The sequence below is a fragment of the Gossypium hirsutum genome, chromosome D10, assembly GCF_007990345.1.
Source record: "Gossypium hirsutum isolate 1008001.06 chromosome D10, Gossypium_hirsutum_v2.1, whole genome shotgun sequence".
Classification (NCBI taxonomy): domain Eukaryota; kingdom Viridiplantae; phylum Streptophyta; class Magnoliopsida; order Malvales; family Malvaceae; genus Gossypium; species Gossypium hirsutum.
Window position 1 is genome coordinate 61,641,742 of NC_053446.1, and position 14,357 is coordinate 61,656,098.

The window sequence follows — 14,357 nt, forward strand, 5'->3', positions numbered from 1 at the left end:
CCTTATTGTAATCAGAAGTCGATAAAAGGGAGCGCATAGCTGACTTCTAGCAACTCGAACGATAAGGAATATGACCTTAAGATCGATTTCCCAACAAACTAAGTGCATCACAGAAATAAATCCGATCACAAAAGAGAAGTCATGGAAAATGTGCTTGATGGTGCGAATGCTAGGCAGGAATTGGAGCAATCCTGGTATCCCAGACGGGAATCATTATCCTTCACTGCAAACGAACGTCTTCTGTGCCAATAATATCACAGAATAGAGGCTGTACGGGCTTCGTGCACTACGAAGAAACTCGAATCTTGGAGTTACGGGGACTAGCCTGTGATTTACCAAATCCGTGAGAAGGGAGTGAGGACTCAAAATTGATTAAGTACAGTGATTTATGGCTGGATACAAGAATTCAAAGAAATATCTTTCATTACTTCCACGAAGAGAACCAACACTGAGCCCTACACTGGCTTCGTCAACAATAGAGAACAGAAAACCCCTCAAATAGCATATACAGCCCTGCAATGTAGCATGAGAAAGAATAGACGGACGCCTGGTTCCAGATATTAGAAATACCAAGAACAAATCCGAACAACGAATGAAAACGATAAAAGAACAATTAGAAGAATGGCAGCGGGATTGTTCTTGATGGAGATATCCTGTATAAAAGAGAAAGGATCAGATGCTTTGAGATTGTGGATATGTTGAAGCCAGAAAAATACTTGAAGAGGTCCATGAGGGAATTGTGGAATGCATGCCAATGGTTTCAATATGGCCAGAAAGATCATGAGACTCGGTTATTATTGGCTGACAATGGAAAGTGACTGCATCAATTTGCCAGAAAATGCCACAAATGTCAAATCTACGGCGATAAAATTCATGTAGCCCCTTCACCCCTTCATGTCATGACTTCTCCGTGGCCTTTTTCTATGTGGGGCATGGATGTCATAGGGCCAATGTCTCCAAAAGCTTCAAATGGAAATCGATTCATTTTTGTGGTTATCGATTACTTTACAAAATGGATTGAAGCCGCTTCGTTGCCAATGTGACGAAGACTGCAGTGTGTAAGTTTTGAAAAAGGAAATCATTTGCCGATATGGTTTGCCTGAAAGAATCATCTCAGATAATGCCACGAATCTGAACAATAAGATGATGAAAGAAGTGTGCGAGCAGTTCCAAATAAAGCATCAAATTCCTCGCCCTATCGCCCAAAGATGAACGGGGCTGTTGAAGCAGCTAACAAGAACATTAAGAGGATCATTAGGAAAATGACTGAGACATATAAAGATTGGCACGAGAAACTTCCATTTGCTTTGTTTGCATATCGCACATCTGTGCGAACATATACGGGAGCAACTCCTTTCTCTCTAGTCTATGGAATGGAAGCTGTGCTACCTATCGAGGTTGAGATCCCCTCTCTACGAGTATTGATGGAATCAAAGTTAGAAGAAGCAGAATGGGTTCGAGCTCGATATGATCAGTTGAACCTCATGAAGAAAAACGTCTAAGGGCAATTGTTATGGGCAAATGTACCAAAAGAGAATGATCGCAGCCCATGACAAGAAGGTACGACCAAGAGAGTTCCATGAAAGAGAACTCGTTCTGAGAAAGATTCACCCAATACAAAAAGACCTGCGAGGAAAATGGGCACCAAATTGGGAAGGACCATACGTCGTAAAGAAGGCATTTTCAGGAGGAGCTTAATCCTTACCGAGATGGATGGGAAGGAGTTACCGAATCCGGTGAATTCAGATGCGGTGAAGAAATATTATGCTTAAGATGAAAACCCGAAAAGGGCATCTTAAAAAAAAGGATCAGGGCGAAAACCCGAAAAGGGCGTCTTGATTAGTACAAAAAGATTAGGATGAAAACCCAAGAAGGCATCCTAATGAAACAAACCTGGCGGTCGAACGATAGGTCAAGTAGTGAGACTACAGTATTTGAAGCACTTCTGAAAGCTCGAAATTTTCTACGCAAGAAGCCATGCTCGAAAAGATTATTGATTGAGGAACGTGGAAGAGTTCATGTGTTGAATATCTAGAGCATTTGTATCCGTTGAATACAACCTTTTCTTTCTTTTTGACATTTTTACTCTCATTGGTTAACTTTCTTTGTTTGCCACATTTGAAATAAAGGAATATGAGATATCCTTTTTATCCCTACCTGACCATTTTCATGCATCTCATTATGTGTTTATTAATGATAAATAGTGAAATGACATACTATAAACAAAAGAAATGTCAAGCATTACCCGGATAAGAATTCGATAAGTGCAAGATCTTCAAAGCAAGAACAAAGTTTAACCAAGGGCAAAAGGGTGATATCTGAGAAACGTCGATTACTCGTAAAGCTCGAAGACAGGTATGAGGCCTGAAGAGAAGGTCGAGAATCAAAGCAATGAACGCAGATCCTCAACAATCATGGCGAAAATGACATACGACCAATATGCTTAAGGAGCACTGCATAATCATGTAGGCATAAAGGCATTTAAGACAAACATGTGCATATCATGATGACATCATGCATGCATATACAGGTAATCCAGTAAAGCAAGAAATCTTGAATGAGAGTCGCACTGAATCAAAGAAAAAGATACCCGAGTTCTACCAAATGACTGGTTTTGGTATTTTGATGTTTAATATTCATGCTTTCCAAGGAAAATCAACTCATATTGCGAGAGATGAGTTGAGCCTCAAGACACGTTGAGGTATTTTAATTTTTTTTTCAAAATCAACTCATATTGCGAGAAGTGAGTTGAGCCTCGGGGCACCCCGAGGTATTTTAGTTTATGTTTTAAATTGACTCATATTGCGAGAGGTGAGTTAAGCCTTTTAATTTTTGTTTTTCAAAATCAACTCATATGCTAGAGGTGAGTTGAGCCTCAGGACACGCTGAGGTAATTTCAATTTCTGTTGTTAAAAAAAAATCAACTTATATTGCGAGAAATGAGTTGAGCCTCAAGACACGCTGAGGTAATTTCAATTTCTGTTTTCAAAATTCAACTTATATTGCGAGAAATGAGTTGAGCCTCAAGACACGTTGAGGTATTTTAAATTTCTGTTTCAAAAAAAAATCAACTTATATTGCGAGAGGTGAGTTAAGCCTCGGTTCACATGCTGAGGTATTTTCAATTTCTGTTTTTAAAAAAAAATCAACTCATATTGCGAGAGGTGAGTTGAGCTTCAGATTACACACTGTGGTATTTTTTCAATTCATATTGCGAGAGGTGAGTTGAGCCTCAGGACACGATGAGGTAATTTCAATTTCTATTTGTCAAGAATCAACTCATATTGCGAGAGGTGGGTTGAACCTTTTAATTTCTACTTTTTCAAAATTAGCTCATATTGCAAGAGGTGAGTTGAGCCTCGGGGCACGCTGAGGTATTTTCAATTTTTGTGTTTTAATTTCAACTCATATTGCGAGAGGTGAGTGAGCCTCAGGACACGCTGAGGTATTTTCAATTTTTGTTTTTTAATTTATGTTTCAAAAAAAATCAACTCATATTACGAGAAGTGAGTTGAGCCTCAAGACGCTGAGGTAATTTTAATTTTGTTTGTCAAAAATCAACTCATATTGCGAGAGGTGAGTTGAGCCTCAAGACACGCTGAGATATTTTCAAATTCTATTTTTATCAAAAAAATCAACTTATATTGTGAGAGGTGAGTTGAGCCTTAAATATTAAGAATCGATCGTATAAGCAGGAAAAATCCCTTGAGATTCTGCTTTTCTGAAACTTCATTCAAACGTTTAGTTTTTTAAATAAAAGGATAAGAGAACAAAACAACAATATAAAACAAGCAGAAGCATCTCACATGGCCCAAAATCACAATTATCACAGTTTTTACCATCCACTATCACTCTTACGACATCTACTGGTCATAGTCACTTCAACATCACATACATAATCCTCATTTACTTAATATCATAATAATAATACTAAAGAACAACAAATACAACCACTATTTATCTCTCAGCCAACCAAGTCTCACCTTTAAACCAGGAGCATAATCCCACGTTTGTAGTAAGCAGGACTCTTTGCGGCTCTCCACTCAGCCGTCCCCATACCATCTGTTACATGAAATAATAAGTCCACAAAAATTTAATAGACCAATAAAATTTCATTCCAATTCAAATTGCTCACAATGATATTCTCGCAGACCAAAATTGCAGGCAGATTTCAAAGTGCAGAGATGTTCAAAGCCTCAAACAACTGCCCTTGATTAGTAGCCCCATCACCAGATAAAGCAAAGAATACAACACTCTAGGGGCAAGCATTGGTAATCAAGAGCATGCAAGCATTAAAAGAAATAAGAATATAACCAATAATTAAACAAGTCATCGTGCTAAAGTTGATACCTAGTGTAGCCTCTAGAACAATAAATACAATTGAACCTATAATCCACTTAAACTCAATGACAAAAACTTTAAGGAATATGTAGAAGATTTCATTAAATAATACTTATTATCAAAGTGATTACTCATTTGCAGTATCCTAGTTCATTTCATTTTGCTCATACAGTTTTAAAATTGAAAGAACAATCTATTATAACAATGTCCAGCTTATAACATAAAGAGAACACCGAATTCTGAGCATCAGAGTGTACCTGCTGCAACTCTACCTTAACAGGCTCAGCTGCTTGCAGTTCTGCTTCCATCTTAGCTATTTTATCCGTAAGGCTCGTCATTTGTTGTTCTCTTTCAGATGTTACAGCTCCTATCTGAGCATGCAAGATCTGCAACTCATGCTGTGCAGCAGCAAGTTCCTGTCTCAATGTTCCATTGGTAGCAGCAGTTCTCTGGTTTTCTGTACCAAGTCTCTGCATTTCCACATGTTGTGTAGCAAGCTTTTGTTCCATGATTTCTGGAGGTGGCAACATTTAGATAAGCAACTACAAAGAGCTATCTGTCTAATGGCAATATCACTTAACTGAATTAATCATACTTTTTTCCTACTAAAATAAAAAAAAATCCAAAAAATACAACAATTTTCGTGCATAAGAAAGAAAGTACGTTTCATTCATTCAAAAATAACAATAATTGTTAAATATTCGGAGATTCATTGCAAATCCAACCATCGAATGTGATTTTATGATCATTTATATAATTAATTTTCGGTATCGAAATATCAACAATAGATTGGAGAGCTTGAATTCGAGTAATTAGTAATGTTTCTTATAGTAAAGCTAAACCCTAGAAACAATTAAAAAGAACATCATCAGAACTTTTAAATACAAAAGATACAGAAAGTTCAGCAACGATATGGAATTTGGATACGAATTTTGATTTAGTCTATATTTCTTCTATTTTATCAACTAAAATAGTTTGGAAGAGTTACAAAGCGAGCAAAAGAGGCACAAAATAAAAGAGGCAGAGCAAAGCAGCAGTAGAGGCACAAAGCAGTAAAGAAAAAGAGGCACAAAAGCCAGAATTAAAAAGTAAATAAAAACAAAGCATAATTAATAATTAAAGAGAAGAAGAAGAAAACGAACTCACCTGCGGAAGAGGAACAAAGAATAGGAAGAAGCTTTCACAGCGAAAATGTGAAAAAAAATGGGTATAGAACTTTCACAGCAGAGGAAATAACGTTTTTCCAAGGGAGAGAAGACAGGTTAATTTGGTCATTTATCAGCCAAAAGCACGTCAAGCTTTTTAGATGGTGAAATTTTCAGCTTCTCCATCTGGAGAAAATCACGTTTTAGATGGTGAATTTTTTGAGAAAATAGAGGCCATTCTTCGTTCCTTTTAAGAGAAAAGGACTTTTTAACGCAAAAGTCCATTTAAAATGCAAAGAAGAACGGATCCTAAATGATTCAGATATGTCGTAAGGGCATAGCAAGGAGTTCTTTTTTACTAAACAACTCTCCAAAGCTTGGGAGAAAGAAAAGAGAGGTCTCGAGATAATTGGGAATTTTCATTTTTTAACCTTATTCTATTTTGGTATATATATTAATTAATTTTGCTATTTGAGTTTGATAATTAAGTTTATTTTGGTCCTTAAATTTTGATTTTATCAATATTCAATAATGTGCATTTTGAGTTGTGACACATTTATCACTTATTTTTTTAAATCAAGTTCAGTGATTAAAATAGACTTAATTGTCAAGTTTAAGGGCAAAAAATTATATCAACCCTTTATTTAAATATTATCTTTTTTAATAATTCCAAACTAAGTGAGACTTGAGATTTTTTATTTGAGATCCAATTAAGAGGGCTTAGAAGTGGTTCAAATTTTGTTGGTGTCGAGAGCCATTAGTGGATATTAGGTTGTTGGGAGATTTTGTAGAGGTTTTGTCCATTAGTTTCAACTGCCCTCTCTTTGTGCTAAGAAGGGTTTTATTTATATAGTCTTGAGGTTCTAAGTATCAACTATTCAATTTTATCTAATTTAGATCAATAAAAAAATATAATTACTATTAAAAATAAACTAAGCAAATTATAAAGATTTCACTAAACTAAAGTAATGAAAACTTTTTAGTTTCTCGATCAAATTTATGAACCTAGAACTCAAATTACATCTAATCTAGTTAATCAACTATCTTTTTTTTTTCAATTGTTCAATCTATATAATTACTAACCAAGGTTCAATGTGTAATTCCCTAACTTTTCAGGAAGTTTAGTTTTGGCCAAATTTCTTGAACCGAGTTATTCTAATAAAGCTAAATTGAGAGATTTTTTAGAGTGAGAAATGTGTTGGTTTTGTGGTTCATTAGTTACTTAATATTCATTAATTAGATGTGTTAATTTGTTAAGGTTAAGAATTTAGAACTTAAAGCTTATATACCATATTGTAAGAGCAACTAAAGTAGTGGGGTTTGTGTTGAAATTGTAAAGAGTTAGATTTAAATCATAGGAATGTTTAGAATGGTAATTAGACCAATAGTACATCAAATTAACCATTTTGAAATTATCGTCGAACGGTGTTAGAGAGAGTCATGGAGAATGCTTTACACTTAACATCATCAGAAACCCCAAGGATATTCATGTGGTTATTGTAATGGGAAATATGGTCCTTCAGATCACCCACCTCATTGTGAGATAACTTGGGGAATTTGAAAGAAGCAGAGATGTTGGAAGTCAAAACTAATGGAGCCAACGACTCGTTGGAATAACTCCACAAAGCTTCATCAGACTTGGAACCGTTGACTTTTTGCAACAACTCTAACTTGGAGGCTTCTATTTGCTCATCAATGGAAGCTACTTTGTTATGGGCCCCTTAATTTGGATAGTTAATAAGTTGAACTTCCTCCATAGCCTTATCATCATTATTGTCCTTCTGGTTCCTACGAACAGTAGACTGAGCCAAAGTTTCCAGATGGAAAAAAAGGGTAAGTCGGCGTCCTCAACATCATTTTTCGTTGCTCATAACTCTATAATCAGTTGCTCATTATGAGCATTCTACAGATATAACAAGTGTTAGCGCTCTTGTTGCTCTTGAAATTGATGCTTCTAGGCCAGGAGTTATTCCTTCATGAGACGCATCTTTTCCTGCATCTCAGTGACTTAGTGTTTAAGGCCAAAGGCTTGTTGTTGTTAGGAGGCTTGGTTAGCATTTACAGCAGTGACAATAGGTTGAGTGGGAGGAGTCACCAAATAGGAGAGAATCTGTCACAATAGTTAGTCCTTAGGATCTTGAGAAGGAGTTCTAAAAGAGGGTGGAGTGCCTGGGGCGACTAGTGGATCGGTAGTGGCGGGGTTAACCAAAAGAGTGGGTAGAGGAACATTAAGAGAGGTCATAAACTGGATGAGAACTTCAAGGGAGTCGATAGTGGGATGAGTTATTGTTTGGGTGGTGGGAAGAGAGGTTTAGTTTGAACAGAGCTCAGTGTTAGCGGGGTTGTTGCCAGTCGCTGGAGTAGAGGTCGCTGGAGTAAAGGAGTTGGCGGGCTTTAAGGGGGTTGAAAGTAGCATCATTTTGAGAAGAAGCGGTTGTAAGGTCCATGCTCACCACACCAATTGTTGATACAAAGTACAACAATAAAGGATAGTAGGAAGGAGGTTGGGAAGAGTAAGTGGTGGACCTATGAAAACCGATTCACCTAAAGATGCGGAGAGTCGGAAAGTAAAAAAAAAAGACAAGTTGATTAATAAAGGAGAGGATAATTGCTCATCGTAACAATAGAGTTGAAAAGTGATATCTTCTTCATCACTAAAAAGGTATTTATAGAAGAGGTCCTCTTGTCCACTAGCGTGACATGATAGGGTAAATGCTTTATCCTATAGAATGCGTAAAGGATATTCATGGTGGGACCCATTCTATTATTTATTTGATCAATAAAGGTTGTTATGGTCAAGTGTGCCTCTCATTGCCTTGAGAGTGTATTCACACCTAAAAAGTAGGTGCCTAAGAAGCGAGTGCTTATCTCGTCATCAGAGAGTGAGAGGGCTTATCTAACGGGTGGTCCCAACAACGAAAGGATATCATTTATCTGATCAGGAAGACAGGTCACCCAAGACATTATCTTCAATGGAGTCAAAAGGGAGGTCAATACCAACTACCCAACTGACACGTGTCCAAGTGATGGAGGAATATAACAAAATTATAATATTTATCTATTAAGTAATTAAATCGAGAAAGTTATTAATTATAGTACAGGGAGTAATTGTAAAGTGGTTGCATAAGTAAGACTTAATTAAATAAATGTATAAAACTTTATGTAGCAAATGAACCAATGACCAAATTGATATTAAACCAAGATTAGGACATGGTTAGTGGCACTTGAAACTCTCTATCAACAATATTTATTTAAAAATGTATTTTGTAGATGTGAAAATATATGAATATCTATTTAGAGCAATTATGGTATATTAACTATAAGTGTAAAGGAAATTTAATTGTCGAGGTGTGAAAATTTTATTGGTGACACATTTAAATTGGAGAAATGGTCTAGATTGCAAATTTTCATTTTTACTCTAAAACTTTGATTTTGTTATATATGATATATATATATATATAAAATGTTTTTATCATCATTTTGCATGCTTGAAATTAGCAATTTCACTCGCAATTAAATTTATTTTAGATGAATTTTGAAATTTTTGAAAAATGAAGATAAAAATATGTAAAAATTAGAGCATTATTTTCAATAAAAATGTTTTGGAAACAAAAGATTGTTTGATTCATCAACTTTCTCACTCTTGCGTATTTGTAAAACAAGTCTTTTCTTTTCTTTCTCAAATTTCCACCGCCTCCCTTATCGGTTCACATTTTATATGCAAAACTAAACACGAAAGTAAGAACGTAGATTAAGTTATTTCTGTGACAAATAATTAAAATTAAATGATGTAATTTGATTAAATCAAAAATTAATGATCTATTTAAAAGTTGAGTTAAGTTCAATGGTTTATAATGTAAATTACTTAATATGCACAATACTTATTGTCACTAAATGAGAATTACAAGTTAAAATCTCTAATGGTAATAATTAATAGTAAGTTTTTCTTTTCTATTTTTAATTTCTTGGCACATATCGGAAAATTTATAGCCTCTGTTTGATAATTGGTTGATTGTTGATTGTAGTGGTTGATTTGACCAACTGATTCTATTAACTATTTATCTAAAATTGCTTGGTAAAACTTAGCTATAGCTAAAAGCTGATATGTGTAAAATGACAAATAAGGATATAACACATTTTATTGTTAAGTATTTATTTGTTTGTAATACTTTAGTCTTTATTGGGTGAAATTATTGAAACAAAACATTGTTACTAATGAATTAAAATTTAGATAAATAAATTTCTTAAGTTCTTTATTTACAAATATTAACCTTGTGGAAATTGATAAATATTAATGGTGTATCAATATAATTGTAAACTATATTCTCAGTGATAATTATGTCATGTTCTTAGTATGTAATTAGTGATAATTATGTCACACTCTAAATAAATTTGTCAAGTAGCATATTTCAATTAATATAAAGTTACATAAGAAATAATTTTACACAAGTAAATTGAAAATAAATTAAGAGTACATAAGTTTTCAAGAAATAGATACGTCATTTCATATCTCATTTCTAATCAGCTGTGAAAAAAGTTGCTGATACCAATATTTTTTGTTTTGAAGGTTTTAGCTCAATAAACTCTTGCAAACCTCCATTCACCAAATACTATAATTAGAGGGTTTGGCTACTCAATCCTCAATTTGTGCTCAAATTAGCTAAAAAAGACCCAAAACCCTATTTACCAAACACCCCATACATTTTTTATTTTTAATAATTAAAGAAAAATAAAAAGAGTAGGGGTTAAATTGATAAAATATGTAAAGATTGAGGGGTTAAATTTATGATTGTTCCTAATTTTTTAACAGTGTTAATTGAAAAGGTTAATGGAGGGATTAAAAATGAGCAAATCAAAAAATAGAGGGATCAATTTTGAGAAAATAAAAATAGAGAAACTAAATTCACAAAAATCAATAAGTGTAGAGACTATCCTCAAAATTTAAACTTTTAATGGGTTACAAAAAGGGATTAAAATATGTTAAGCAAGCCTAACTTAGTTACCAATTTGAAAAAAAAAAAGATACTAATTTGAACATTAAAGTCAATTTTAGGTGCCAAAAAGTATATTTACCCTTTTTAAGAAATAAGTAGGGTTGAAGATGTTGACCGTTAAACTTAAGGGTAAATTCAAAAATAGTCACTTTTGTTTGACTCAGATTATATTTTAGTCATTTATGTTTGAAATGTTATACTTTAGTCACTTACGTTATCGTTTTGTTACGAAGTGGTCACTCTACTGTTAAGCTCCATTAACTCCCTAATAGTGGTCCTATGTGGCAGTCCAAATAGGTTTTAAATGCCAATTTGGATGCCCTATGTGGCAGTCCAAATTAACTTTATTTAATTAAGAATCTATTTTCATCCCAACAACTGGACATCCAAGTTGGCATTTAAAACACATTTGGACAGCCACGTAAGACTACCATTAGGGAGGTAACAGAGTTTAACGGTAGAGTGACCATTTCGTAACAAAACAATAACATAAGTGACTAAAACGTAACATTTCAAACATAAGTGACTAAAATGTAATATGAGTCAAATAAAAGTGACTATTTTTGTACTTTACCCTAAACTTAAAAGCAGTCAGCCGCCCATCAGAATCCAACTTCTCTTTCCCATCCATCCTTGAAGCGAAATCCGACGGTCTAAATTCGTTAGGTTTGGCAAAAGGAAAGGAAGAATCTAATCCAACGGCAGAGCGGAAAACCCTAAGGGTCGTCTAGGTTTATATTATGAAAGAAATGTTTGTCTTTATTTTTTCTCATCTTTAGACATCTCACTCTCTCTTCTCTGCCGATTTCTCCGTTCTTCAAAATTTAAGGTTCGATTTTATCTAAGCTTCTTCTGTAGTCATGCTAATACATTCCATTATTCTTTTCAATATGATTATTGTTACTATGAGAATGATTTATTGTTTAGGCATAGCTATTTTTCAGTTTATGTTTCATGCATCTCTTGTTATTTCAATGTCACCCTATACATTTCCATTTTATTGATTTTAGATATTCAGATGTCACCATATGAAAGCAAGAGCATTGCAATGATTTGAGTCTTCAAATCTAACATGTTTTGGATAAGTATATCAATGTTTATTTTTAGTACTTTGAGAAAGACCATTGTTTTTATAGAAGTTTTTCCTAAAAATTATTTGTTTTTCTGTAAGTCATTTTCCGCTAAATAATGGTTCTGATTAAGAAAAAACGAAAAATTTCTGGGCATTTATTTGCTATTCAGAATATATGATAAACTTGTCTCAGTACAAATGTAATTTTAATACTGTTCGAAAATAGATTTTGAAAATGGATATAAACGAAAATAGGCCTAATTATGGTTTTGGTGATTTCATTTTTGAAAAGATAATGTATCACTATTAATTCCTGTTGAATTTTTGTGATATGCCAATGAAGCTTGATACGTTTATGAACTATTTTCGTTTGCTTTTATTTAATACTTTTACTCTCTCCCGATGCAGTTTTTTCTGCTAAAAAGTTGCTATGGGTAAGGAGAAGGTTCACATCAACATTGTTGTCATTGGCCATGTCGACTCTGGGAAGTCAACCACAACGGGTCACTTGATCTACAAGCTTGGAGGTATTGACAAGCGTGTGATTGAGAGGTTCGAGAAGGAAGCTGCTGAGATGAACAAAAGGTCATTCAAGTATGCCTGGGTGCTTGATAAGTTGAAGGCTGAGCGTGAGCGTGGTATCACCATTGATATTGCCTTGTGGAAGTTTGAGACAACCAAGTACTACTGCACTGTCATTGATGCTCCTGGACATCGCGACTTCATTAAGAATATGATTACGGGTACTTCTCAAGCTGACTGTGCTGTCCTTATCATTGACTCCACAACTGGAGGTTTTGAAGCTGGTATTTCCAAGGATGGGCAGACCCGTGAGCATGCTCTCCTTGCCTTCACTCTTGGTGTCAAGCAAATGATTTGCTGCTGCAACAAGGTTGAATTTTGCTTCATTTTCCCAAATATGATGTTTTATAATTTGATTTTCAGCTTAGTTATAATTTGATTGGTTTTGTTGCAAATTATTCTGTTAATTCTGTATAGATGGATGCCACAACCCCCAAGTACTCAAAGGCAAGGTATGATGAAATTGTTAAGGAAGTTTCTTCCTACCTGAAGAAGGTTGGTTACAACCCTGAGAAGATTCCATTCGTCCCCATCTCTGGTTTTGAGGGTGACAACATGATTGAGAGGTCCACCAACCTCGATTGGTACAAGGGTCCAACCCTCCTTGAGGCTCTTGACCAGATCAATGAGCCCAAGAGACCCTCTGACAAGCCCCTCCGTCTCCCACTTCAGGATGTCTACAAGATCGGTGGTATTGGAACTGTCCCTGTGGGTCGTGTTGAAACCGGTACCCTTAAGCCTGGAATGGTTGTTACATTCGGACCTTCTGGATTGACCACTGAAGTTAAGTCTGTTGAGATGCATCATGAAGCTCTTCAAGAGGCTCTTCCTGGTGACAATGTTGGGTTCAACGTGAAGAATGTTGCTGTCAAGGATCTCAAGCGTGGATTTGTTGCCTCCAACTCCAAGGATGATCCTGCCAAGGAGGCAGCCAACTTCACCTCCCAAGTTATCATCATGAACCACCCAGGGCAGATTGGAAATGGCTATGCACCGGTCCTAGATTGCCACACCTCCCATATTGCTGTCAAGTTTGCAGAGCTCTTGACCAAGATTGACAGGCGATCTGGTAAGGAGCTTGAGAAGGAGCCTAAGTTCTTGAAGAATGGTGATGCTGGTATGATTAAGATGGTTCCGACCAAGCCCATGGTTGTCGAAACCTTCTCCGCGTACCCTCCACTTGGACGTTTTGCCGTTAGGGACATGAGACAGACTGTTGCTGTTGGTGTGATCAAGAGTGTGGAGAAGAAGGACCCATCTGGAGCCAAGGTGACCAAGTCTGCCGCCAAGAAGGGTGGCAAGTGAACTTTGGTTTAGTCAGTTTTTGTTTTGTGAGATCCGTAATTAATTCCTTGAGTATTTGGTTTTTGCTTTTTAGACGATGAGATTTTCAGACAACATGGTTGTGTGTTGAAGTTTTTACTTGAGAGTTAACTTGCAACTGATGTTTCACTACAGATAAGAAAATGAGTGGACTTCAAGCTTCTATCAGAACCCATCCTTCTTTAGCCTCAGAGCTTTTGTTTCGCTTCTTTTAGTGATAGAAAAACAATCCTTAAAAAGAAAAATTCATCTTCATAAATGGCTGTTCTTACCGATTTCAAAGCGCTTGGTGTTTCATCATCATAGATGGTTATTCACCATGGATTTGCAGGAAACATTAATGATGAGGATAAATGGGTAGTTGAGTAAATAATAAAAAAATTTTGCCCCTTGTTATTTTGAAAGTTAATTGTTAATATTTTTAGGTTTGAATTTATTATTATTATTTTTCATAAATAAAGAATCTAAATACAATTAGTCACGATTAATCTTTTAATAGCCCCCAATGTTTTCTTGTAACACTTTCATAGCAATTCGTTTTTAGAAGAAACTCATAAATTTTCAAACCAATAGGATCGTTCCTACTTAAAGCTGCCATAGAGTCTGCAATTGTATTCGCTGACCATGGAGTATATGATACCTTTATATGTCAATTCCTTGCTAGTGTTCTCTATGATTCGCACCAAATTCAACCTAACCTCGAATTGACCACTAATTGTATTCATTGCAACTAAGTTGTCACTCTCCATCATCAGTTGCTTTATACCTCTCCTCCATGCTATATCCAAACCATCCAAGATAGCCCAGAATTTCACATTAACTCTAGAACATATTCCAATATTTCTACTATACCTAGAGCTGCTCATGGGCCGGGTCCAGAAAAAATTTCAGCCTGGGTCC

At 35.3% G+C, this 14,357-nt stretch overlaps 2 protein-coding genes across 5 annotated transcripts; one reads left to right on the forward strand and one right to left on the reverse strand.

The window, feature by feature from the left end:
• Nucleotides 1–3,688: 3,688 nt before the first annotated feature.
• Nucleotides 3,689–5,888, reverse strand: LOC121222551 (protein FLX-like 2). 3 transcript variants are annotated; one of them, XM_041103539.1, is made up of 3 exons: nt 5,488–5,888; nt 4,599–4,855; nt 3,689–4,062 (listed from the first exon to the last, which is right to left on the reverse strand). In XM_041103539.1, the coding sequence occupies exons 2-3, from the start codon at nt 4,848–4,850 to the stop codon at nt 3,958–3,960; spliced, it is 357 nt and encodes a 118-aa protein (XP_040959473.1). In that variant the 5' UTR covers nt 4,851–4,855; nt 5,488–5,888; the 3' UTR covers nt 3,689–3,957. The 3 variants fall into 3 exon arrangements, with proteins under 3 accessions (XP_040959473.1, XP_040959474.1, XP_040959475.1); XM_041103540.1 differs by having other exon boundaries at nt 4,614–4,855; nt 5,488–5,821; XM_041103541.1 differs by lacking the exon at nt 3,689–4,062 and adding an exon at nt 4,147–4,255 and having other exon boundaries at nt 5,488–5,819.
• A 5,275-nt stretch (nt 5,889–11,163) lies between these two features.
• On the forward strand, nt 11,164–13,625 carry LOC107934194 (elongation factor 1-alpha-like). 2 transcript variants are annotated; one of them, XM_041101890.1, is made up of 3 exons: nt 11,164–11,309; nt 11,961–12,444; nt 12,552–13,625. In XM_041101890.1, the coding sequence occupies exons 2-3, from the start codon at nt 11,983–11,985 to the stop codon at nt 13,437–13,439; spliced, it is 1,350 nt and encodes a 449-aa protein (XP_040957824.1). In that variant the 5' UTR covers nt 11,164–11,309; nt 11,961–11,982; the 3' UTR covers nt 13,440–13,625.
• Nucleotides 13,626–14,357: the final 732 nt, after the last annotated feature.

What these genes read in the sequence shown, in the direction of transcription:
- LOC107934194 (XM_041101890.1), top strand. Translation starts at nt 11,983, where the DNA reads ATGGGTAAGGAGAAGGTTCACATCAACATTGTTGTCATTGGCCATGTC. An exon ending in TGATTTGCTGCTGCAACAAG is followed by an intron (nt 12,445 to 12,551) that starts GTTGAATTTTGC and finishes AATTCTGTATAG; the next exon opens with ATGGATGCCACAACCCCCAA.
- LOC121222551 (XM_041103539.1), bottom strand. Translation starts at nt 4,850, where the DNA reads ATGGAACAAAAGCTTGCTACACAACATGTGGAAATGCAGAGACTTGGT. An exon ending in TTAAGGTAGAGTTGCAGCAG is followed by an intron (nt 4,063 to 4,598) that starts GTACACTCTGAT and finishes TTCATGTAACAG; the next exon opens with ATGGTATGGGGACGGCTGAG.